This window comes from Dendronephthya gigantea, unplaced genomic scaffold, assembly GCF_004324835.1.
Source record: "Dendronephthya gigantea isolate DGI-Jeju-01 unplaced genomic scaffold, DenGig_1.0 000055F, whole genome shotgun sequence".
NCBI lineage: Eukaryota > Metazoa > Cnidaria > Anthozoa > Malacalcyonacea > Nephtheidae > Dendronephthya > Dendronephthya gigantea.
Genome location: NW_021163065.1, coordinates 106,680 through 133,836, shown reverse-complemented (window position 1 = coordinate 133,836; position 27,157 = coordinate 106,680). Strand labels below are relative to the sequence as shown.

Genomic DNA, 27,157 nt, shown 5'->3' with positions numbered 1-27,157 from the left:
TTGATCTTGGCCAATACATGCAATGTTTGCTGTCGAAGGAAGTTTTGGACTTTGGTCATTTTTAGTTCCATCCTTTTCAGGCTTGGTAGACTCTTGTTCTTGGGATATTCCTGGAAGAGGATATAACTTGGGACAGATACTAGTATGGTGACGTTGACTACATTTGAAACATCGCTTCTCTGATGGGCAATCTCTGATAATATGATTCGACCGTAGACATTGGAAACACCGTCCCTTCTGACGTAAAACAGCTTTCCTTGCTGCAATATCAGTAACCATAGTACATCTCGCCGAGGGATGTTGTTGGCCGCAGTAGGTGCAGGTTACTTTACCTTCATTTCCTGAACCTGAAAATAGGGATGATGCTGTAAATGGTTTGGGTTTTTCATTCCAGTATGGCTTCTTTGAATTATCACTGGCTGATGCTTCCGATACAAAATTGCACTCTTCTCTTGCTTAAAGCTCTTCATTAAACGTAGAAAGTAGAGTATCCATATCCCAAATATCTGATGTTGTTTTTCGTGAAATTATCAAACGAAGCTCGTTCGGTAACTTCGACATCATGATAGGCGCCAACAAACTTCCATACATCTCCGAATTAACTCCCAGGCTCTTTAGTGATCGAACATTCGATTCAATTGAATCATAGACACTCCTCAGACTCTTGATATCCCGTAGACTTGATACACTTGGCAACTTCAATAGTTTATCCATATGTTTGCTTATAATCAGTTGCTTATTTCCGAATCGATCTTGAAGGATCTTTACTGCTTCAATGTAGTTGTCCCCACTCAGCGACAGACCTGATATAGCTTGCAAAGCTGTATTCTCTAGTAGACCAAGAAGATAGTTGAATTTATCAATACTACTCAATACCGTATTTTCATGGACTGCACAATTGAATGATTCCCAAAATTGTTGCCAACACGTTGGATCCCCATTAAATTTCTTTAAATGTAGCTTAGGTAACTTAACTTGACTTGGATAAGGTTGATTGACACTTGTATTCGGAGTAGCAACGCCACTTGTGCTTTGTTCACTTACTTGTTGTGTAGAAACTAGAACACTTTCGATTTGAAAAATACACTCTTTAATATTACGTTTAAAATCGCCGCTATCCTCGATTTCCTTCTCAATATTGTCGTCCTTCGTTCCCTGGAGAATATCTTCGTCTAATTTTGGGATTAATTCCAACTTCTGATGCAAAACATCTTGATATGAACGAAGGACACTGACTTGATTTTCATCGAAGCTTTCAATAACTTGCTTTGCCTTGGCAATAGTTTTCGTCGTATGCGCTCGATGACCTGCTTGTATTTTCCTTATTGTTGTCAAATTTGCTTCAGCCATGATGTAAAAACATTGAATTTCTAAATTCCTTTTGAAAATATCCGGCTCGAAGGACCATGTACGGAAAAATCCGTATAATATGAACTAAACTCGATAAAATATAAACTATAATTCAACAAAAAAAAAAACAACTCAATTTCCATGTGCTCGATATATAAAGACCCCGTGCAAAGACCCCCGGAGCTAAATCCCCGGGCAAGTATAACGTCTAATTTCATACAACATCCAAGGGTCCACACTGTAGGATTAACCCTGAAGAATAACCAATAACCACGATAAAAGTTGGTGCAGTGTTGCTTTAAATCTATGATTTGCTCATCTGTAATGTTCACACGAGTGAACAAAGAAACAGCAATTCAACAAAGACAAAGATATGCATGAACATGAAGCAATTCAGCAGCTTTACCAGAAACACCTTTTTCAAGCATATCAATGAGAAACATAAAATTATGTAGAAACATACGAGAATCCTTACCTGTAAATCTATAGTTGAACGTTTTCGCATCATTGGTTGCATTATCGTCGTACCATTGTATGATTCTCTTTGCAAGTCTGTTCAAATTGCACTTAGATCGAAGAACATCAATGAACTTATAAAAAGGTGTTTCTGGTTGAACCTGGGAAAAAGAAGATGGGAGATTAGGTTTGGACATTTCAATTGCTTGATTTAAAAGATAAAGATGTGCCAATGCACAAACGTTATTTTTTAAATGAAGCGGTTCAACATGTGCACGGTCAATCAATTCAGCCACCAAGGGAACAAACTCTTGGCGGCTTTTTTGTTTGGCAATAAAAGATGTAATGTTTGATCTTTTGGTGTTGGCTGAAACTTTCTTCAACTCTATTTTCTTTTTAAATTTTTCAACAGTTTTAACCACTTTGATCCTGTCGGTGTATTTCCAGGGTTTCCACGTATCAGATGCATTACAACCAAATGTCCCAATTTTAGTCAATGACTCTTGGTCTACATCTGCAAAAGTTGAAAAGTATGTGGCACTGTTAGTTAGCTTTCCAGCTAAGAAGGCAAGCATTTTCATATCATTTGGCAGTTCAGCAAACACAAATTTAACGTCAATGCTTGCCCCCTTAGCTAGAATAGAATACGAAGAACTCTGAATTCTTCCAATATCACTCATTAACTTACCCAAGAAGCGCCTTACCGGTAAACAATTCTCTGCACAATTGGCACCAAAAAGAAAATTATCATTGGTACTTAACACACCTTGTCCAATATTTAGAAAACTTAAAAGCCATGAACATGCTGTATCGTCCTTTCCAAAAGGGGCACCATCTCCACCCAAAGCAACATGAAATGTATTAGGCTGGTCAAATGTTAGGAGATTATACTTACCATGATTCAGGTAGAACTCAGCCAATTTCACCAGAAGGTCTTCAATATCCCTATAACAACCATTAACCTTGTCACACTCATCCAACCCATCACACAGAGTTTCACGAACACTGTGCAACTCACCAATGTCAATAGATTTTATATACAACATTAACCTGTGGTACGGAACAAGCCGGGGAGAAGGGCAGTTGGCAACCTTAATACGCATAGCTCGCTTTCTACCTGGTTCCTGCTTATATGAACTATCCTTATATACTAATCTATATTTATCTTTACCCATTACACCCTTTCTATAGTACACAGCAATAGATCTTAACATATTATCTGATGAACTCTCATATCTCTTTAAATCTTCTTTGTACAACTTTGGTAGAACCTTATCTTTTAACTTTGGATATCTCTTTATGCCATCAACTATATCTTTCTCTTTACACCTCTTGTTCAATGTCTCCAACTTTCCAATCGTCCCTGGCTTTAAACTATTCTCACCTCCATGTATTGCACTAACTGCTGACACGGTCGCCATTCTATGCCTTTTCCCTGTCGACTCACTATAATTTCCTTCTCCTGTTGGTTTCTTTCTCCTCCTTTCTGCTCCTGCTTTGCTAATACTAAATGCTACCTTCTGTTCACCTGCTTCATCTACTAACTCTTCCCTGATGTTATCTAACTCCTCAGCTTCACTTACTAATTTCTGCACCTGCATGTAAAGGTGAAAAAATCTTTTAACTTGTTACACCGCAATAAACAGCAGGTCCAGAGCTTCCCCATTGACAAGTAAAATCATCTGACGTTTGTCAAAAAAGATAAGTAGGGTGCACTAGGGTGTACTGCAGCATAATGGGTTAGCTGGTGTTGCCACCAAAACTTTCAGAATGTATATATATATATATATATATATATATATATGAATGTATATATATATATATATATATATATATATATATATATATGGCCAGTAACATGGGTTTTGTACATGACCGCTATAGATAAGCACTAACAGCTTTGTGCCTAATCACTATTTCAAAGCTTTAGAAAAAGAACATTTTTACTGATGCAAACAAGACTTCTGAAAAAAATGACCAAGCATGTAAACAAGGCTAGTTTGTTTAAATACAAAATTAAACCACGGTTTAACCAGTTTACTCAACAAGAAATGCACTAAATTGCGAAAGTGCACAGACAAAGTGCACTAAATTGCAAAATAGCTTGCTTAGTAGTTAAATGTGTGTGATAGTTAAGTTTAAGACCATGCGTGCATGACACGATCTTGAAAAACATATATATGTATACTATAGACATAGACATACTGAACAAGCAGAATTCATGATATCATCGATCAGAAGTTCGGAGTCAAATCATACAAAAAGTACAAGAAAGCTCCTTACCTTTGCATCTAATCGATTCAGCTTCTGTTTAGCATTCTTTACCTCTCTATTCTTATCTTCAACAGCAGCCCAGCCTAAGCTTTTTCGGCGCGTGTATTCTCCGACATTGAATCGACCATAAAATTTTGCCTTTCTAAAAGGCATTATATCAAGTGTACTAACACATTTTTAAAAAAAATAAAAGCATACAAACTTTAATAGGCTTTTTTTGTTTCATGTACACCACAAATGAAATAAAAATAAGTTAAAACAAAGGAGCCTATACAAGCCGAAAATGCCAGGCGTGTTTGTGGTTCTCATACCTTTTTGATCTTTACTACTTGTCTTATACATCCAGGATCCAGGCCAACTACCTCTAAAACCCTGATGCATAAAAGTTCTCAAGCAATCCTGATCATCATGGGCCAGTTGTAAGAAAACTGTTTGGCAAATTGGGTGAACATAATAAGCCCCCTCCCTAAATTTACCCCCCCCCCTCAGTGTATATGTCCACCCTAGTAAGGCCAAAAACACACATTTATGCCTGCAAACATCAAGTGTATACAATTATGTAAAAGTAATGTTATTGTGTTTGTCTAGCAGTGTTGTGACTCTATTTAGTCTGATGATACAGTCACCCTAGTCCTAGGAAAGGAAAATTGGTTGTTCATCAACTGCCTATAGATATGACAATTAGCCAATCAACTGTATATTTGAGGCAGTTGTTATTTGTTCTGCTGTTATTTGAAGAAACTGCCATGGTGTAACCTGATTGCCTTTAATAGTCCACCCTAATCCAAGTGAACAAATACCTTCCTACTGGCCCATACTAAACATAAAAATACCTCATTTTAACTCCAAATATCTGCAGAAATTAATAAAAATTTATAAGCAACAATCATATAATAATAAAGAACTGCCTTAATGCTAAATTAGGCCTGTGGGTGCATGAACAGCTTCAAATATTTAATAGGGAGCAGGGGACACTAATCTAAAAGCACATATCCTATTGTTTTCGCTAAAAAGTGCCCTTTAAAGAAAGGGCTTACCATGAAAGCAATCCGAACCAATGTCGCCTCCTTTGTCTTTAGGGAACTTTCCTTCACATTCGTCTGGGGAACTATCATTAATATGTTCTGGAATGGAGTGTTCATCTTCTTCATCCGAAGAAACAACACATGTTTTCGAAATAGCTTTTCATGCGTATGATATCTTTTTAGCGTAACGAACTCTTGACAATGTTCACAGTACTTTCTTTTTTCACTAATGGGATCAAATATTGATTTAAAGCTTAATATATATCAATATCGAATAAAGCTAATACCCGTCCGCCCACAAGCATAATGATAATCAACCGGTGTAATCAACCTATTATAACCCACAAAATTTGTGATTTATTGTTGATATGACTTTCACATGTCATTCACGTCGCAACTCCCTGACCGAAAGTTCATGATTTGAAAGCATGCCATGAATTATTCAACAACACGCATACACAGTGTAAAGTGCATCACAGTTAATAGAATATACATGGTTTGGAGACTACATAAAAGTACAATAGAACTCATTAACTATGTCGGGGAACATCATGCAAAAAATTGTCCCTTAATCATCATGTGTCTATTGTATTTTGAACCAATAAACCAATAGTAAGGTCTGAATTTACATGTTGTTCACGTCGCGGTTGAGGAGCTAAGCCAAGCCATTGCTATTGGTTAGTTGGACAAAAATACAATAGGCATGTGACGAATAAGAAACCATTCTTTGCATAAACTTGGACAATAACATAGATAATGAGTTGTATTGTACTTCCATCTAGTCTCCAAACCATGTATATTCTAATAACTGTGAGTACATTGAACTTTACGCGATTTATTTATATAAAAAAGTATTTTGTGCTATGGGGCGACTACCACCAAACCGGTGGAATTGCGTACATTTGTATGGAAAGAAACGTGCAGAGAAAAGTAATAAGAACACAGCATCTAGTTCATCGACATCAGCGAGGACATCATGTTCGCCCTACAACGACAGACTCAAATATTTCAGAGGGAAATGTCAGTCAGGGCACAAGGCACTTTTCTGACATGATCCAAAGGCACCAACAACTCCTCAGATACCTATGCCTCCGGAAGACAACTCCATAAGTCCTGATCTTGGACTTGAAATGACAACAACTCCAACGACGGTATCCAGCGTTCGCAACACTGTGCGCATGGAAAGTACCCCAAGTTTGAGTAGATCTGGCAATAATTTTACAAGGCGAAATCTATTGCCAGAAATTGATGATAGGAACGACAACAGGCTCATCAAGGCCAAGGGAAGATGAGATTTTAAGACAAATGAGGATATTTATGGAACAACAAAGCACGTTCAACCAGAGACTGTTGAAGTCAATTGAGAAAAAAGGCTCAGAAGAAAAAAAGAACAAGATTGCCCTTAACGCTAATTTCCACTCCAGAAAATGAACAGCGGATCAGATATTTTTCCGAGCTGGTCCAATCCATTAAGTGATTTCGGATTGGATGAAAAAAAGTTAAAACTATTTGAACTTTTTTTAATCCGGTCGCTTTTGGATCAATGTAAGCCAAAAATTTCGGATTGTCTTTCGTTCCGATCCAACCCGCTGCTCATTTTCCGAAGTGGAATTTAGCCTTTAGAATTAACAGTATATTACCTATCGATTTTACTATTTTATGGTACTCTTTCATCTATTATTTAGGGAGAGAATAAAGGTGGAATATAGCTTTCCCTTTGATCTCCTGGCTCATGCACCCTTATCAGAGGCTGGTTAGTGCACTTTGCCAAGCTTATTTTATTAGATCTAATCAATCAGCCTTGCAAATGCAAACCACAGGCTCACAGCTATAGATAGTATATGTATACTTTTCACAAACCTGAATTTGGCTCTTTTATAAGCAGCTTTCACAGTTATGACCCACATGTCAGAATCATTCAAGAGTGCTAAATTTGCATTGGAGTCCTGGGAAAATGAATGTATACAATTTATATCAGCAAGCAGTGGTTTGTTTTTGCAAGTTAGACCACCTCATGTAAACACAGAATGAATCAGCTTTGTTACAAGTGCAGGTTCAGTTCCAGATATATATATAGCATCTCTTAACAGTGGTGGATTTATAGGGGGTGCATAAGGGTGTGCACCTCTGTAGATGTTGGTCAACAAAGGTGCAAGAAAGGTCCAAAAGATCAAATTCATATTAAAAGGTGATGTACAGCCCATTCTGCAAATTGGTTGTGCTCATAACAATGGGGGGCTGTTAGATAGGCAGACAGTTTGTCATATTTTAAGAGATCTATATTTCTTTACAAGTACATCACCTTAATTTTTTTTATTGTACAACATGACCAAGACATTATTTATATACATATGTAGGACTGGTGTAAAAATGTAAACAAGGAATTTGTTTACATCATGGACTGTACATCACCTTTAAATTTTATAATTGTACCACATTATGACCAAGACATTACCTATATATGTAAGTGCATGTTAATTATGACAGCATGTTGCTGAACATTGCTGCCAGATTTGCCAGGTTTCATGCACCTGGCACTCACCCAGAACTCCCATAAAACCTTCACTGGATTTACCACTGTCCTCTATGGCTAAAAATGTCCTACAGGAAGTAAGTGTTACTCTATGATTACAATTTAAATTTAAAAATCACATATCTTCTGTTTGATCTGAAAATTTGGAACACTTAAATCAAAGTACATCTGTAATGAGATTTTACCTAAAGTCCTACCTCACAACTACAACCCCCCCCCCCAATTTTTGTATGTATCAATACTGTAGTAGCATATGCTACTTGCTAATTACTATCAATTAGGCTTGTGTTCGTGATGTTGTAAGAAACATTGCTGATGATGATGGCAATTCACTATCCTGTGATTTATCTAAAAGGTAAGTTTCCATTATGTAACTTTTTGATCTTTTGTCTGCATTGATCAGATGGTATATTAAAGAGCCCATATTTGTTAATATATCAGGGGAGTTTATTACACTTTTTGCACTGTTGTTACAGTACATGCTCTGAAACCAACTAATGAACCAACTACTAGCTAGAATGGCCTTTTGGCTTATTCCCTATTGTGCCAGTGGTAGGTAACTGCCAGTTACCAGCAAATTTGCCAGTGCATGTCTCTTGATAACAATTAGCTGGCAAATTGCAAAACTTTAGACTGCTGGTAGGCTATCACCAGCATACATGACATATGTATCATGGGTTAGTATTTCATTTATTACTTTATTAAGTGCCTGTAACAAATATTTTTATAGTTGCATCGCAAAGTTAATTTAAACTCACATATAACTCCTTTGGATATTGCTAATTGTTTGGCATGCAGATTTGACTTAAATGAGATAACACTGCATAATATGCCTGTATTCTAAAAGCTCACTCAGACATTGATTCAGGAAGGACTGCATCACTGATCTGCAGCACTGTGATTTGTCAGTCACACTCAATAAGTGTGAGTGAGCTTTTAGAGCACAGGCGATAATGTCATTATTGACAACTAGCTTGCAGGAAACTGCTTGATAAAATTGTCACTGTCTCAAATTTATGATCTAATTGATAAGTTTTAACAGCTCTTTCAGTCATTAGTACATGTTTAGCAAGGAATGGCATTCTTTCTAAAAACTTAATATGCATTGTGATATCACTTAAGTCCTATTTATGTGTCAAACAATATGCAAATATCTTGATAGAGAAGAAATTGTGGTTTTAAATGAACTTTGCATGCAACCGCAAGTAATTGTCACAGGTACTAGCGTTATATTCTGTATCATGGACAGTATTTTGATAGTTTTTTCTATTTATCAGGGGCGGATCTAGGGGTAGTCACACCAATCACGCGACTAACGTAAAAACTCCGCACTAATTTGATTCAATGAAAGTGAAATAATATTTATTTTTCCGAACGCAGTCCAGTTGTAAATTTGCAGCGGCATAATTAATTTTCTGGCCGAATGAATTAAATTAACACTGATCTCTCTTGATTTCCCCGCTCTGAATTCAAATTTCAAACTGCACAATCGTGATCGTTCTGGAGGTTGGTTAGGGGCGTTTCTGGTCAATCTGATTGGCCCATTCAGTGGTTTCCAAGGAGACAAAAATGGTGATCGTTTTGGAGGTTTGGTCTGATCGTTTTAGAGGTTGGTTATGGGCGTTTTTCATCAATCTGATTGGTCAGATCGATAGTTTCCATGGCGACACAAATTGTGATCGTTTTGGAGGTTGGTCTGATGTTCATTTCTTATTGGCTGTTTAATTCCTGACCGATCACGACCGATCAAGCGATCAGAGTCAGAATTCGCAGGCATCTCTTATGTATTTATATTATGCATTTATATTTGACCGTGAGTAATATCACCGATCATGACCGATCAGAGCCCGTGTTTTGCAGTCGAATGTATAGTTCTTTGTAAGGGAATTCAAGAGAAAAACCGGTATAGAGCAGTTTTAATGCGGGCGCTATATTCATGACACTATTAAATAACATGTCGTCGAGAGATGGATGTTTCCGTATTAAATATACTCGCATGTGTTCGACGAATTGAGAAGTGTACTGTTATAAGGTAAATTATCCAATGTTGATGTTTATGTAAACTATACTCTGATAATACTATAAGTTCATATAAACAATGGTCCGATAATTTAACTATGTTATTGTTAGCTTATATATTTTACCTAGGCTTTGAGGCTGCTGTTATTAGCATATATTTGCATTCGCCCGTCGCCTGTCAAATCGATTTAGAATTTCGAGCCTATTCATATTCTCATTTGTTGTATTGATTATTCGCATTACCCAGATTCTTCTTGCTGGCATTGTATAGATTGTGAGCTAGTGTAATAATATGTAATTTGCAGTTTGAAAGATTTAGAAAGCGATGGATATTTGCGAAATCATTATAATATATAAATATAAAGCAATTTTGCTTTGACCAAATTCAATGATAAGGTAATAAACCTGTGTTCTTACATTTCACTAGACAATAACATTTTGAGCTGAAAATTTCTTGAGAGGTCTGTTCGAAGGGGTAAATTTCTACCATTATTGAGATTTGACTATTGTTATAAAAACATGCATTTTATTCCCACAAAACGTCCCTTTTTAAACCTTCCATTTCAGTGCTTACACAATGTTTTGTGTGGCATTCGATAGCTGTGCCCTAGGAATTTAGCAGACTATAACCTGGCATCAAGCTTGGAAAGCCTCACACAAATTTCATAAATCTTGCGGGGGGAGGACGATTGGTGACGAAAATTGGCCTACGAAAATTTTGACTAACGTAAAAAAAATCCTAGATCCGCCCCTGCTATTTATCCCCTATAAAGTTTTGGAGCAGTAGAAAATCAAAATGTTAACTGTCTAATCATGGCCTCAAGTGTCAATGATGCACCAAGTCAAGTTATTAGAGGTACCAGTACTGTACAAATAGTTTTCAGTTACATTAGTTAACATGCACCAAAGGACTTATAACCTCATTAACGAACGAAACTTACGTTAAGATCATTGTTCCCTATTGGCTGGGACTGCCAAATTCGTTCGTTACCGTAAAATGCCAGGCCCTCGTTGGTTGAACGTTTAGTGTCAGGTATGATATATTCATAATCGAAAATAAGTTTGCAGTTCTGTTTTGCATAAGTTCTTTCAACGCAAGTTGAATGCTTAAAATATATTCTAATCTTAAAACGCCTTTAGCCTAGTTTACACTTGTCTGGGATTCCCTTTGGGCTTTGTCCTCAGACAAAGTTGACTGCTGGTGTGCAAAATGCTTTTCTGAGACTATCGGAAAGTAATACATTGGATCCCCGATTCTTAGGAGCCAGTGTGATCCAGGCCTTACACTGATCGATCATTATATATAGCTTATGCATGTACATTCAAGTTCATTTGACATTATGTAGACTCTAAAATTCGCTCGACTTCATGGATTACCCTGCGTCCTCTCATTGAAGGCAGTAAAACTTTTAGTTCTATACTAGAAGTTCATCTATTCTCGCAGCTTGGTAATTTCAACTAAATAAATGTTTGTTTGTAAAAGACTGCTTTATATTTCCATATTTATTGTGCTGAGAGAGCATGTCCCAAAGGACTAATAGTCTTGATCTATCTTATGACATGAAAATTTACACCGGCATTGTATGCGAGTTATAATTGTTTTCTTACATTTCACAATGCTGTGCTTGTTTCGCGACCATCATATAAAAATTAACAGTGTCAGGTGCAGGTATATGGGATGCTTTTTCAACAATCCTATGCTACAAAATTTATGGAAAATACCAAAAATATAACGAATTTTGAAAACATTGCAATTGACTATTTACTTTTAACGAACATCAACATGCTACATGCATACATCGTCTCATTTGCAATTATTATACATCTAGCCAATCACAATTAGAACTTTTACGTTCGTACATTTGCATAACTGAATATAACGTCGCTTACGGTCTTCGGTGCATGTTAACTATTAAGAGTAGCATTGTGCCACCATGCCAAAAGACTTCATTTATGCATTATGACAATTTTTTGGGTGAGTGACAAAAATAGCAGATTTGGCTACTTTATATGCAAGATCAGCACAGAAGAATGTTCATTATGCATATTTACTACTTTTAAAAACTTAGGGATCTTGGGCGTCCATTTTTATATGCATATTACACTTATACTGCTATTTAGCGAATTGATGAAATGGAAAAATTTATAAAATGAAACAATACCGTCTTTCTAGGTAATTTTAATCAATATATATTCTCAAAAACATTTGATAAATAATAAATTATATAATTATATACCAAAAATAGAAGATTAATATTATTCATTAATGTTTAATGTATCATCCATGATTTGATTTGACTAAAAGTAGCCTTCGATCATAATAGCGGTGAGTTTCCTGTTGCGTCAGGTGAAATACCTCTAGCAGTAGTTTTAATTGCATTCCACAGATCTTCTGTTGACGAGTGCTGTCTCTCACCGGCATATACCTCTGTTTTGAGAACGCTCCACCAGTTCTTAATTGGGTTGAGATCCGGAGGGTATGCTGGCCATTGCATAATTGAAAACGAAACTTTATATATATATATATATACACCCGTTTGCAAAAACGTTGGCCGCAGATAGATATATAGATAGATACCCGAAATTTAATTAGAATTGCATATGTTGTGTAATATGATTGAAATCCCATCCAAATGTATTCATATGCAATTCTAATTAGACTTCGAGTATCTATCTATCTATCTGCGGCAAACGTTTTTGCAAATGGGTGTATATATATATATATATATATATATATATATATATAATAATATATATTTATATATATTTATATTTATATATATTTATATATACCGGGTGTCCCAGGAAGAATTCCTCCGGTTTGATTCATAATAGCTTCCAAACTAGCTAAGCTATTAAACTAAAATCACTAGAGAGCGAAGACTATCTTAGATTTTGATATATTACAGTTGTATTTTACTTAAAAATTTACGGAGATATCAATGTTCAAAATTGGTAGCTTATTTTTGGATGTGTCTAAATTATGCAAAAAACGCCGTATCAAATATTAATCAAGCTTTTCTCAACTGAAACATGCACTATTAGCAGTAAATAATGCAATATGCGACTTTTTTCTTTGGGGATACCTTAAGCAGCAAATTTGGAATGTACCACACAATCAGCAACCGCAGAACTTAGAAGAGCTTCGCAACTCAATCGTAACAGCATGCCGTAATCTAGAACAACAAATTAATGATTCATGACTCCTTCAACGCAATGGTCTCACGGGCTAGGCAGTGCATTCATGTTGGGGGACACGCCATTCCGAACGAATAAATCTTCCTTATTTTCTGTAACTAATAATACTTAATAAACAATTTGTCAAGTGTCATTTATTTACGGCTAATAGTGCATGTTTCAGTTGAGAAAAGCTTGATTAATATTTGATACAGCGTTTTTTGCATAATTTAGACACATCCAGAAATATGCTACCAATTTTGAACATTGATATCTCCATAAATTTTTAAATAAAATACAAGCGTAAAATATAAAAATCTAAGTTTGTCTTCCCTCTATCTAGTGAAAGTTATCTCAGTTTAATAGCTTACCTAATTTAGAAGCAATTATGAGTCAAACCGGAGTACTTTTTTCTGGGACACCTGGTATGTATATGTATATGTATATGTATATGTATATGTATATGTATATGTATATGTATATGTATATGTATATGTATATGTATATGTGTGTATGTATGTGTGTATGTATGTGTGTATGTACGCACGTATGTATAAAAAATTTGGATAAAAAATTTGGTTATTTTTTTACCAAATTCATTATGGTTAAAATTACCAATATCAATATTGGTTGAATCTACCAATATTTAATAGGTTAATGTAACGTGTATTAAATTTGGTTAATGTAACCAATGTGCAATGGTTTTTTTGACCAATTATTTTAACCAATTAAAGATTGGTTAAATTATCCTGAAATTCAAAGCACTTGAAATCAAATTTTGTCAATACACACATATATATTATAAAAGATCTAATATAATAAATAATTTATCCTAATGGTTATTTGCACACATATATACAAGTTACTAGGTGCTTTTTTTGACAATAGTCGAAATTTCAACACCACTGTCATCCTAAAATAAAATTTAAAAATTATAAAACTTAATATTCCTAAGCTTGGAAATAAAACATTTACATATGGGAAAAATCCTGGGACACAAAAGAGCAAGACCCTACACTAGACAAGAAGCCACTTGAGCATATTTTAAGTTTTTATGGCCTATAGTTTAATATTTACAGGGCCAATTTCCCAAAATAATTGTCCAGGTCTTTTTCTGTCCCAACTGAAGCAATGGGGCAGTGAAAATGCAATGGTTTTCCATTTCTAATAAATAAGTTTGATTACAAGATTCAGCAGGCAACATAATAAATGTGATTTGCATACTGTATTTCAACGTTGTATATTATATACATATATATCTGTAGATACCTTTTTCTTGTTCGGGTGATGTTCGGGTGACAATCCTCTAACAGACCAATAATGTGTTGGACATCTTTGTTCTTGTTCTTTTCCAGAGCAGCCAGCATTCACGGCTTCTTTGAATCATGTTTCGGCATCTTAACCATGTGCATCGAAATGATGCTCTACACACAGAAAAAGTAAAAGTCAACAATAGCTAAACCAAGATATGTATATAAGATATATTAACTTCCACACATAGTTACTAACAATTACTACTTACCACATATACTCTTAACTTTCTCTGGGTTGAGTTGGGGTTTCCAGGGATGGAATGACAGCAAAGTTGTTCTTGCATCCTTGACATGCCCATAATTGCCTAAACCAAATCTTTTACATTTAATTTTGCTTTTATAATTTCCTTTGGTTAATATGATGTTTGGATATAAAAAAATCTGTAAATTTTAACGGTTAATATGAAAATTAAACATTTGACACTGTTAGTTTTAAAACGTAAGCATGGTGACAGGCACCACAGGCACCACGTAATTAGAAGTTATTTTTATTGTAACTGTCAATCAGGGCATGTCAATCTAGTTGCGACTACGTTTATGGGTGCATGCTTTAGGCAGTCAGTTGTTAGTTGCGTGACCGAAAAGAGGGTCAATTCAAGGTCAGTCTACTTTATCGAAAGTTAAATTTCTTCGTCGCGAATGTTCTTTACATCGTCTAAAGTCGTGCTACCCAATCTACGTACTCGCGGTGGTTTGGAGTTTCAACATTACGGTGCGCGTGTAAACCAAAGTGAGTACACGTTAACATTTCCTTCTGTACACGAACAGCAGTTGTAGTTAATTTATCTATTAGTATATAGCTAGACGATGCGCGCTACGTATTAGAGCGTGGCCTAAAATAGTAATTTCTTATTTCTTTATGATTATGTTGTTCTTATGTCTTTATGATTATATTTTCTAATGATCGCGTGTTGCATGACATAGTCACGCGAACAGGGTTGTGGTAGTTAAAGTATGTCATTATGTATTGTGTTATATAGTTCGAACCTGCTTACTTTTGGTTTCGATTCAACTTATTTGGGAACACTCTGGGTTATATTAAAGTATTTTATATTACAAACTGTCTGTGTTCAGCTGCGTCTAATTCTGTTGAGTTCGAAATATCTGCGCACCAATCAATCCAATGTTATCTCGCTGGGTTTTGCCTATCTGTTTGTAAGAGCTCCCGGTCCGTTCTACCAGTGGGACTACATTTAAGTTCGAATTTGTTACACGGTTAAAGAATTAAAAAAATTTGAAGAATTTGTTCTCTCGGTTCGTGCTTGGGGCACGGTCCAGTAATGCGAAGAGTTTCCTGTTGACCTTCCCGTCTGTCATAACCTACAAAACGTACTGAATCAATTAAACGCCTAATGGATTTAGAACATATGGATCAATTAAAAAGGGCACGAAGCACAGCAAAGGGGAACGTAACGAGAAAGGCTAATAAGCTTAACGAATTGCTGTCAACGTGTGATAATGTAGACAATGTTAGAGAAGTTGCTAATGAACTAGATGACGTCTCGAAACAATTCCAAAGTGCGCACGAAGCCTATCACAGTTTACTTGAGGAAGAGCAATTGATAAAGGATTCTACCGTGTATTTCAGTTCGGTCAACGAACTAGTTTCAGAACTTAAAATCAAAATTCAATCGTGGCTTCAGCAGCCAACCGGGCCTTCTCATGGTGATCAAAATCAAATCCAACCGGAAGATTCAGTTAGCACTGTCGGATCACATAAATCTTCCCGATCAAAATCCAGCTCTATGAGGAGTACAACTAGCTATAAAGCAAAGGCGGCAGCAAGGCAAGCAGCGTTGGAAGCAAGAGCAATCTCGCTACAGAAATTGCACGAGCTGGAACTCGAAGAGTTAAAAATTAAACAAAAAAGAAGTCAAGTGGAACTTCAAGGAGAAATATCTGCAGCCGCGGCGGAAAAAACAACTTTCGAACGATTCGAAGTAGAAGAGACCCTTTCGAGCAAAGAAGGGATCATAACTGATTCTGCCCTTCCCAAAACAAGAAATTCGACTAACGGTAGCCAACATGCAAATCCAGTTCTGCAGCAGCGGCCCAAGGTGCGGCCAACACAGCCAACGGAGGTTACGCGAGAAAGTCATCCACTGAATCCAACTTCACCTGCTTGGTTTCCAGACCACGCACCTGAGGCTTCTCAACCTGGCAACTACCCTCTCGCCAACCCACTACAACACCTGATGGAAACCCAGGATTGTCAAAACGTCGCCCTTCAGCAGATAGTACAACAGCAACAACAAAGCGTCATGGCACTCACGTTACCTCAGCCCACGATAAAGCCGTTCAAAGGAGATCACATTGAATATTGCGATTTTGTTCGAAGCTTCGAGCATCTAGTTGAGGAGAAAACACCAAGTTCCAGCGCCCGTTTGTACTATCTTATCCAGTATACATCAGGACCTGTGCAAGACCTCATGAGAAGTTGCCTGTCGTTGAATCCTGAGCGAGGTTACGTTGAAGCAAGAAGGTTACTAAAGGAAAGATACGGACAGAAGTATAGAGTTGCCGCAGCGCACATCGAAACCCTAACAGAGGGACCTGCAATCAAGTCCGAAGACGGTAACGCACTAATGCAATTTTCTATTCAACTTACCAGCTGCACGAATACACTAAAAGAAATCGGTTCGCTTGAAAAGTTGAATCATCCCGAGAATCTGAAAAGAATCATCAATCGGCTTCCGTTTGGCATAAGATTAAAATGGCGTGATACGGTTGATCGAATTGTAGAGAAGGATGGAAGAGACGTGACGATTGAAGATGTGACGGAATTCGTGACCGCCAAGGCTAGAGCGGCTACCCACCCGATATTTGGAAAAATTACGAGCGACCCTAAAGGAAAACTAGAAGAACACAAAGGGAAGCGACAATACGGAGCCAGAGCGAGTGGATTTGGGACACAAGGAAAGGAACAAAACATGAGCAAGAATGTGTGTCCGTGTAACGCAAACCATTGGTTGTCGCGTTGCGATAAATTCCGGAAACTGTCGCTAGAAGAAAGGAAGAAGTACGTGAAAGACAAGGGACTTTGCTTGAATTGTCTAACCAGTGGTCACTTCGTTCGTTCATGTGCTAAGCAAAGTTTCTGCAAGGTCGATGGCTGTACAGGGAAACACTCTACCTTTCTACACCCAAAGTCTGCCCAAACCGATAAAGAGGACTATAAGAGAACAAACCCTCAAGATGAGCAAACGAAGGACGAAGAATGTAAGGATCCATCAACTCAAGCAGGCAACGTCAACGGTTATGTAAGGTGCCAACCCCCCTCTAACCAATCAAAAGGTCCATCGGTGACGGGACTCGCTATCGTTCCGGTAAAGGTGAAGGCGAAGGAAGGATCTGTGGAAGTCGAAACCTATGCATTCTTAGACTCTGGGTCGAATACCTCGTTCTGCACAGAGAATCTTTTATGGCAACTAAGGCGCAAGGGGAAGAGAACCAATCTCACATTGACAACGATGCTGGGAAAAGGCACTCCAATCGCATGTTCCATGGTCGAGCTGGAAGTCTTCGACCTGAAAAATCAACATCATGTCAGGTTGCCGAAGGTTTATTCAACGCCGAGCCTACCTGTCCGCTCGGAATGTATCGGGAAACAAGAGGACGTAGAGCGCTGGTCACACCTACAGGGTATCTCTTTACCGCATATTGATGCTGAGATTGGTCTTCTGATTGGCAGTGACGTTCCAGAGATACTGCAACCTCTCGAAGTACGAACAAGTGAGAACGGTGGACCCTTTGCCACAAGAACCTTGCTAGGTTGGGTTCTAAACGGACCGCTAGGGCGAGAAGGTAGCAGCCCCCCTATGGTGAATGGCATCTAAGCAGATCAAGATCTCAATCAACGGTTTGAAGAGTATTGTAACATGGAATTTAATGATGTTACCCACGAAATGAAACCAACCATGTCTCAGAACGACAAGAGAGCACTGAAGCTCATGGAACAATCAGCTAAACTGGTGAACGGCCACTACGAAATTGGATTGCCATGGAAAACATACCCACCACCACTTTCAAACAACCGATCGCAAGCAGAACAACGCCTTCGCTCGCTGAAGAAACGACTTCAGCACGATCAATCCTTGCTCGAGAAGTATAAAAGGTTCATGGACGACCTGTTTTCTAAAGATTACGCCAGAAAGGTGTCTAGTCAAGAAACCGGACCTCTGGAAACCCAATGGTATCTGCCCCACCATCCAGTGTTTCACCCACAGAAGCCTGACAAGGCTGACTAGGTTCAGAGAGGAACCCGTTGCAATGATCGCAGATGTCGAGGCTATGTTTTACCAGGTGCGCGTCCCTTCGTCAGATTGTGATGCTTTGAGGTTTCTGTGGTGGCCTGATGGCGACCTTTCTAAAGAGGTGGAGGAATATGAAATGAGAGTCCATCTTTTTGGCGGCGCATCATCTCCGAGCTGCGCCAACTTTGCGCTCAAGAAAACTGCGAAAGATAACGAGACAAGTTTCAACGCTAAGGTAATCGAAACGGTAGAAAAGAACTTTTACGTTGACGATTGCCTGAAGTCAGTCAGGGAAGAAGAAGAGGCAGTTGATCTTGCAAAAAAGCTACGCGAGTTGCTTGCGCGAGGTGGATTCAAGCTCACAAAATGGCTCTCCAATTCAAGAAAGGTGGTCGAATCCTTACCTGAATCAGAACGAGCTTCAGTAGTAAAAAATCTCGACTTCGATTGCTGGTCCATGGAAAGAGCGCTCAGTGTCCAATGGAATATAACATCGGACAAATTTGGTTTTAAGATCGTCATCAAAGACCGGCCTGCCACGAGAAGAGGTATCTTGTCGATCGTTAGTTCAGTTTACGATCCTTTGGGGTTCGCTGCCCCGTTTATCCTGCAAGCCAAACTCATTCTTCAAGATTTATGTTGAGAGAAATTGGGTTTGGACGACAAAATCTCGGATGTATACATGAAACGATGGCAAGCCTGGTTAGAAGATTTACCTAAGCTGGAACAACTTGCTGTCGATCGCTGTTTCAAGCCTGCTGAATTAGGCGAAATCAGTGACACCCAACTTCACCATTTTGCGGACGCTTCACAGCATGGGTATGGAGCCGTTACATACCTTAAAGTCAAGGACAAGGATGGACAGGTTAAAAGTTCGTTTGTGATGGGAAAATCAAGACTTGCACCAATCAAGCCAGTTACTATTCCCCGTATGGAATTGTCGGCAGCAGTCGTAGCAACCAAGCTGGACCTGATAACGCGCCAAGAACTTAGTTTTCCCATCGATGAATCGTTCTTCTGGACGGATAGTACCTGCGTATTGCGGTATATCGAAAACCAAGACAAAAGATTTCAAACCTTTGTGGCAAACCGGGTCGCAGCTATTCACAATGCATCATCTCCCGCTCAATGGAGTTATATTAATACCGAGCTGAACCCAGCCGACGATGCTTCAAGAGGAGTGCCAGTCGAGTCTCTCCATCGTTGGATTGAAGGACCAGAGTTTCTGAGGAAGTCGAACGAATTTTGGCCGAAACGACCAGCCGAAATGGCCATGCCCGTCGACGACGCCGATCCCGAGATCAAAGGGCGTATCGTGTGCGCGAGCTATTGTTCTGACGCGAGTAATCCGGTAGCGAGAATAATCGACCGCTATTCATCATGGGATCGCCTGAGGAGGATCATGGCGTGGTTGTTAAGGTACAAAGCGAAGTTTCTACGTGTAAGCAAGAGACGAAAGACTGGAGAATCTTTCGCGATCGAGTTCAGTAATAAAATCGTTCCTATTGATGTCCAAGAGATCAAAAACGCAGAAGACGTAATCCTGAAACATATACAGGGCGAATCCTTCAAAGAGGAACACGAACTATTAGAAAAAGAGCAGCAGCAGCAAAGTCACCCGGGACGTGCGAAAGCAGTAAAACGGTCAACGATCATTTTCAACGTCGATCCGGTCCTCAGCAAAGGTCTTCTCCGCGTTGGCGGCCGCCTGAGGCGAGCACCGATCAATCATGATGCAAAACATCCCGTCATTCTGCCCAAGCACCACCACGTCATTGCACTTATAGTGAAGCACCACCATCACCTGTCTGGGCACTCTGGTTTAGAGTACACCTTGTCGCTGATACGACAAAGATACTGGATCATCAACGGGAGGCGAACCGTAAAAACGATCCTTAATCAATGCGTCAGTTGTAAGAAACGACAAGCACCAACCTCTCGACAGAAAATGGCTGATCTTCCCGAAGATCGGACGACGCCATCGAAGCCGCCGTTTACATGTACTGGAATCGACTGCTTTGGGCCGTTTGAAGTGAGATGTGGCCGTACTACAGTGAAACGCTACGGGGTGCTCTTCACGTGCTTGAGTATCCGTGCGATCCATATCGAAGTTGCGAGTTCCCTGGAAACAGGGTCATTTATAAACGCCCTGCGTCGGTTTATCGCAAGACGAGGTCAGCCTGAGGTTATTCGTTCCGATAACGGCGGAAACTTTGTCAAAGGGGAAAAGGAGCTACGTGAAGCTGTGAAGGAATGGAATCAGTCACAAATCCACGACTTCCTCCTGCAGAGAAATATCAAGTGGTTATTCAATCCGCCGACAGGTTCCCATCATGGTGGCGTATGGGAGCGGTGCATTCGAACTACGCGAAAGGTGATCCAGGGGATCATCAAAGAACAGGTCTTAGACGACGAAGGCATTAACACCTTAATGTGCGAAGTCGAGGCAATCGTGAATGGACGACCTATCACCAAGCTCTCCGACGACCCACAAGATATGGAGCCCCTGACCCCGAACCACCTGTTGCTTCTGAGAGGTGGACCCACCCTTCCACCCGCGACTCTCTCCAACCAAGACATCTATGGTCGGCGATGGCGCCAAATCCAATATCTAGCGGACGTGTTCTGGCGTCGTTGGACGAAGGAATATCTCCCATCTTTGCAAAAACGACAGAAATGGAATAAAGAGGAAAGAAACTTTAAGAAGAACGACATCGTGCTGGTTCTGGACGACAAAACCCCTCGAAATTCCTGGCCCATGGGAAGAGTTTTGGAAGTTTACCCTAACCGAAACGATGGGCTCGTACGCTCTGTAAGGTTGAAGACCAAGACATCCGAGCTGACAAGACCAGTCACAAAGATTGTACTCCTGGAGGAAGCGGACATCGCCAAAAACGATAAGTAGACGAGTGCATAAACAATATTATCGCCTAGCTGCAGAACCTTAATTTACATTTGTTTGTTTGAATATCTTAGTTCGTTTCAAAACTTTATTGCTATGTAGTAAAGGCTACTCTTGGTTCCGCCTTTAGGGGCCGGAATGTTAGTTTTAAAATGTAAGCATGGTGACAGGCACCATCAATCAACGTAATTAGAAGTTATTTTTATTGTAACTGTCAATCAGGGCATGTCAATCTAGTTGCGACTACGTTTATGGGTGCATGCTTTAGGCAGTCAGTTGTTAGTTGCGTGACCGAAAAGAGGGTCAATTCAACGTCAGTCTACTTTATCGAAAGTTAAATTTCTTCGTCGCGAACGTTCTTTAAATCGTCTAAAGTCGTGCTACCCAATCTACGTACTCGCGGTGGTTTGGAGTTTCAACATTACGGTGCGCGTGTAAACCAAAGTGAGTACACGTTAACATTTCCTTTTGTACACGAACAGCAGTTGTAGTTAATTTATCTATTGGTATATAGCTAGACGATGCGCACTACGTATTAGAGCGTGGCCTACAATAGTAATTTCTTATTTCTTTATGATTATGTTGTTCTTATGTCTTTATGATTATATTTTCTAATGATCGCGTGTTGCATGACATAGTCACGCGAACAGGGTTGTGGTAGTTAAAGTATGTCATTATGTATTGTGTTATATAGTTTGAACCTGCTTACTTTTGGTTTCGATTCAACTTATTCGGGAACACTCTGGGTTATATTAAAGTATTTTATATTACAAACTGTCTGTGTTCAGCTGCGTCTAATTCTGTTGAGTTCTAAATATCTGCGCACCAAACAATCCCGAATGTTATCTCGCTGGGTTTTGCCTAACTGTTTGTAAGAGCTCCCGGTCCCTTCTACCAGTGGGACTACAGACACCTTATTCACTCTTAGCATGATGCCATGATATAGCTTTAGAATTTATAAATGTACTGCAAAAGCATTGACAGAAATAAATTTTAGTTGTAATGGCCCTATTTATGATATAAATAAAAGGTATATTATATTATCTATATGATTCGCCAGAAGTAGGATTTGCAGTTGTTGATTTTTGATAGCATATAAATACAATAATACTTGCCATTTCATATTCAGCACCAGTAATAAGAATCTTGCACTTAAAGGTGATCTTGAAGCCTTGATGGAGTGAATAAAGTAATCTTTTAAATGACTCAGTGCATGGTTATACATAGAGGGCATTTTATATTAATTAATACTAGTAGGCAAGTGACAGCTGGACAAAGTTTTGAAAAAGTGTCCAGCAGCCATACAAAGTCTGAACTGAAAAAATAGTCAATATTTTAAATATAAACATATACTATATACAAACACACTCACCACTGAATTATAATACTTTAGCTCTACACATGTTGTTGTTGAAATTGTAGATGGTCGAATGGAACCTTTGATTGTTTTCTTATTAACTTTAGAATTCCACATGGCCATGACAACATTTTACTTCTTCCTCGCAATCACAGTCACTATTCACACAAATAATCCGTATCTCCTCGCGTATTAATATAGCCTGTTTCACCAATTTCGCATGACTACTTATTGACAAATTCAAATAACGCGTATTTTATGTTAAAATACGAAAGAAAAACTCACTAAATTCTACTATAAAACCTTGAACGTATGACAAAGATGCGCTCAAAATTTGAAAATAACACGTGCCGGTTAGACAAGTCCCACATAACCTTGCGGTCTTGTTTGGGCAAAACACCCGCGACCTTACCCGCGAACAGGTATATTATGAAAACAGTTAACAGTGAAATATGTGTGATTTGTCCTTCCAAAACGAGCGATTTTTGCTGAGAATTTTAACTTTAAGATTTAATATTCTATAGGATTTGTAAATTCTATAGAATATAGCAATAGAATTCTCTATAGCATAAAATAATAAAAAGTCCTATAGAATATTCTATAGGATTTAGAATGTGCTATATCATATTCTATTGGATTCAATAAAAAAAAAGAGTGTGTGTGCGTGCGTGTATGCGTGTTTGCGTGGATGCATGTATCATGTATGCATGTATGTATGTATGTATGCATGTATGTATGTATGTATGTATGTATGTATGTGCATATGCATATGCATGTATGTATGTATGTATGTACGTATGTATGTATATATATATATATATATATATATATATATATAAAAGAGTAATAAAAGTAAAAAATTTTTTGAATAACCTTGGTCTTTACCTAGCTAGGATACTGTACGTAGCTCATTAAGTAGGCTGCATAGCCTACATACATTAGGCTGACTTATTGTAGGTTAATCTATGCTAATTAAGGTACCCTTGGAGTATGTACGTACCTTAATTAGTCACTATGTACTAAACTATGCACACAGCCCAAACCCCAATTACCTTTCCGTTTTCAAATGTGGCATGCTGTAACTGTATACATACTCATTTTTAAAGTATTATTGTAATTATTCCATATTTAAATTTGTTCAATGTAGAGAAAATACGGTCACAATTTACAAGGTACACATTGTACAAAAAGGGATAATTTTACTTGTGGTACCAGATTCAGTGTGGAAGCAGCCTTATGTATTACTGCATTGAGGCTGCTCATACATGTTCAACCAAATAAGGGAAAAAGGAGGAATCGTTATGCTTTTGCCTAAGTATAATATTTAACTCATGAAAGCACAAGATTCACTCCTTTACTATTACTACCTTGTATGCTACAGTATTCCTGATTGACCTTATTCTTTATTATTTCTGCATCTTGACAGAACATATTCACCCGATATGAATCCTATTCAGGAAGCTTTCTGAGCTGCCAAGGCATGGCTCAAGAGGAATTGGGGTTGCTGTGAAAAAAACGCTATTCGTTGCTTTGAGACTGCTTTGTTTCAGGTAAAATTTAATTGGTATTGATTTATAAATAAAAGGCCTTTGTATTAGGATATACAAGAAGTTGTGCATAAAGACAATTTAAGGTGTGCAATGACATTTTTGCTTCAACTCAGATTGTATGGTGTTAGTCGGCTAACTTAAGTGCACTGCTGCCAGACTGGAAAGTTTGTATTGCACAACCTAGATCTAGATGCAATTTTTGAAAATTTAGCTATCCACCACACAAACACGTGCATTTTCATGACGCAAAAAAAATTATGCAATAGCACGTGGAAAAGTATACATGTGTGCGCGTGTGTTGCGTGACACTTGCGAAAAACTAATTTCATAAACGAGCTTTCAAATTCCAATGCGCTGGCAGCCCCTACAGGCTGCGGCGCAAGGTCTTATGTTACAGCTTACTTTCGATTTGTTTGGCTTAGCCAATAGGAATATGCCAATTAGCCAATGATATTTTTTACGCTGTTGTATCATGCTCTTTTTCTCTGAGTTTTCAAGGCATACACTGTCGTTTATTGATATTTCAACTTTCACGCTCCTGGAGTACTTTTCCTGTGGAATTCATCTTTATCTTGTGAGCACAGCCCTTCAATTTGTCGAGGTGAGTGTGTAACACTATGTTTTGTTCTTATATTATTATATTAATATATTTAGTGCGCTTATGGAAATTTTTTAAGGCCAAGACACACTGGACATGTCAGATTAAACAGCGCCGCTTTACGGCGCCAGCGTGGCCGCTGTGGCATGTTTTTTCATTTTCATTGTTCGAAAACTGTTATGATTGATTTCTTGTTTAGCTTTTTCAAAAGCATAATAAATTACATTTTGAATTATTTGGACTACATATTTATTGAAACTTCCTTTCATAGCCTCATTGTCAAATCGCATCGGTGTGTTTTGGCTTTAATAATATCTAATATGCTCACAGCTCACAAATGATAAACCGCCTTGGGCTTGGACGCTTTAGCGTTTGTCAAAATAATAGCTTTATAAAGTCTTTTACTGTTATAAATTTATATAAATATTAAATACGAATTATACAAAAGAGTGATAGACAATTATTATGAGAGCAACTGGGAAGCAAGCTGCAAGTGTTCAGTCAAGATGCTAAGAGGCTCAGATTTCACAGACAACAGATACTGTGTACTGTCTTCTTAACTCTTATGCTTATGTATTTTTAGTGTACATCTTTTTTAGTTCAATCACTTCAATGTTATAAAATATTGATTGATTTAAACATAAAATACAATTCAATTGCATGCCTTTGACAGCCTAATTGCATCCTCATTCATTTATTTCACTGCACTCAAGAAAAAAATTCCTTTGGAGGAAACCTGCCAAAATTCAAAATTTAACTGTGTGTGCTGCTAAAAATAGTAAAAAGAACATGACTAAAATTATCAAAAACACGAAAACAGGGATTTAAAATTTGCTTTTTTATATATATCAAAACATACAAGGGCAAAGCATGAAAGGCTAAATTCACTAATAATAATAATAAAATTATAAAACATGCCAAAGTTGGCAAAGTAGTGGTAGCCTTTTTTGGTTGCATGCTATGTTTACTACATTTTGTCTTGTGTTTTAGTTTCACCGTAAATATAAAGATGGCAGGGATCCAGACAGTTGAAGTTGAACAAGATAAGGCTGAATGCTGATAAACTAGATAAGGAACTTATGTTGAAAGCATACTCAATTGCTGAAAGGGGTCGGTTGTTCTAATCATAGTTTGTGATTCCTGTAAGAAGGAATGTGGAAGTCGTTTTTGCAAAGTATGCAAAAAGCCCTGCCATGCTATACCACCTTGTTCAACATCCAGTGCTGAGGATCAAGAAGGGTTTGGTGCACAAGTGCTGTGTAGTGGCTGTTCAAAAAGTGGGGAAGTGCTTCAACCCAAGCAAATTTTAAAAGGTAAAGTGTTAATGTGAGGCGAATAAGGGCAAAATTTTAAACTCTATCTGATGCATCCTGCTTGCTTTTCATTACATATGTAAACTATGGTAATTGTAGAAGTATTGCCATTGTTGTATTTACTTGTATTTGTTGACTATTTTAAAGCAAATATACAAATTTTACTTTTAATCATAGAGTCCAAGTTTGTCAGCATGTTTAAGAGAGCTGGCAAGTCTAAAGCAACAGGACCAGAGGCGAAGCGGATAAAAAGTGGGCATGAGCATATACCATTGAGCTTTTGCTTGCTGTGCTTTAACGAAGGGAAATCTAAATTTTGGCTAGCAAGAGGAAACAAATCTACCTTGGCCAACCATCTTAAAACCCACAGTGACAAGGGACAAGTAACATCACCAAATGATGCAGTTCCAGGAGATTCACCTCTTGCTGCAAAGGCATTAAAAGCTTATAACAAATTTGTGCAAGAGGCATCACAAGTTTAACTGGGTAAGTAACAACCACTTAATATTTTTTCATTCAACATTTACAATCATTGTTGCAAAAGCAAGTTTTGTGAAGATATGATATTTATAGATTCTAAAATGTAAGGTCACCCAGGCTGCAATTGCCAGCACTCTCTTCTTGTTTGTCTGGCAAGAGTCTGGCATTAAACACTGTAAACAGACATGTAATGATTTCATTGATTTTATACAGTAGTACAAGCCAAATGGATGTACCAGACCCAAACAAGACCACTGCAATGGATGTGGAGACTGGCTTATCATCAATGTGTGTACAACATAATATACCATAGGTAGCCCAGATATCTGTTTTCACTCAGTCCCTGAGTACATTGTTTACTGTTATATATATTGAAATATATATAATGTAACAAATATATAATAATTTAATATCAATATATATTACAGTAATCAGTACAGTGACTGTGCACATAAACAATGTACTCGATGACTGAGTGAAAATAGATATCTGGACTACCCTATGAATACTACATTTAATCAAATAGAAGTCAGCATGTCAGGCTAATATAACTGTTT

At 38.0% G+C, this 27,157-nt stretch overlaps 4 protein-coding genes across 4 annotated transcripts; 3 read left to right on the top strand and 1 right to left on the bottom strand.

Annotated features, from left to right (window-relative positions):
• Positions 1-456: 456 nt before the first annotated feature.
• Positions 457-1,350, bottom strand: LOC114529221. The gene has a single exon (XM_028550977.1). The coding sequence runs from the start codon at positions 1,348-1,350 to the stop codon at positions 457-459; it is 894 nt and encodes a 297-aa protein (XP_028406778.1).
• A 14,542-nt stretch (positions 1,351-15,892) lies between these two features.
• Positions 15,893-17,983, top strand: LOC114529220. Its single transcript, XM_028550976.1, has one exon. The coding sequence runs from the start codon at positions 15,893-15,895 to the stop codon at positions 17,981-17,983; it is 2,091 nt and encodes a 696-aa protein (XP_028406777.1).
• Positions 17,984-18,416: 433 nt separating this feature from the next.
• Positions 18,417-19,043, top strand: LOC114529218. The gene has a single exon (XM_028550975.1). It carries the CDS (start codon positions 18,417-18,419, stop codon positions 19,041-19,043), a length of 627 nt encoding a protein of 208 aa, XP_028406776.1.
• A 240-nt stretch (positions 19,044-19,283) lies between these two features.
• LOC114529217 lies at positions 19,284-21,305 on the top strand. The gene has a single exon (XM_028550974.1). The coding sequence runs from the start codon at positions 19,284-19,286 to the stop codon at positions 21,303-21,305; it is 2,022 nt and encodes a 673-aa protein (XP_028406775.1).
• Positions 21,306-27,157: the final 5,852 nt, after the last annotated feature.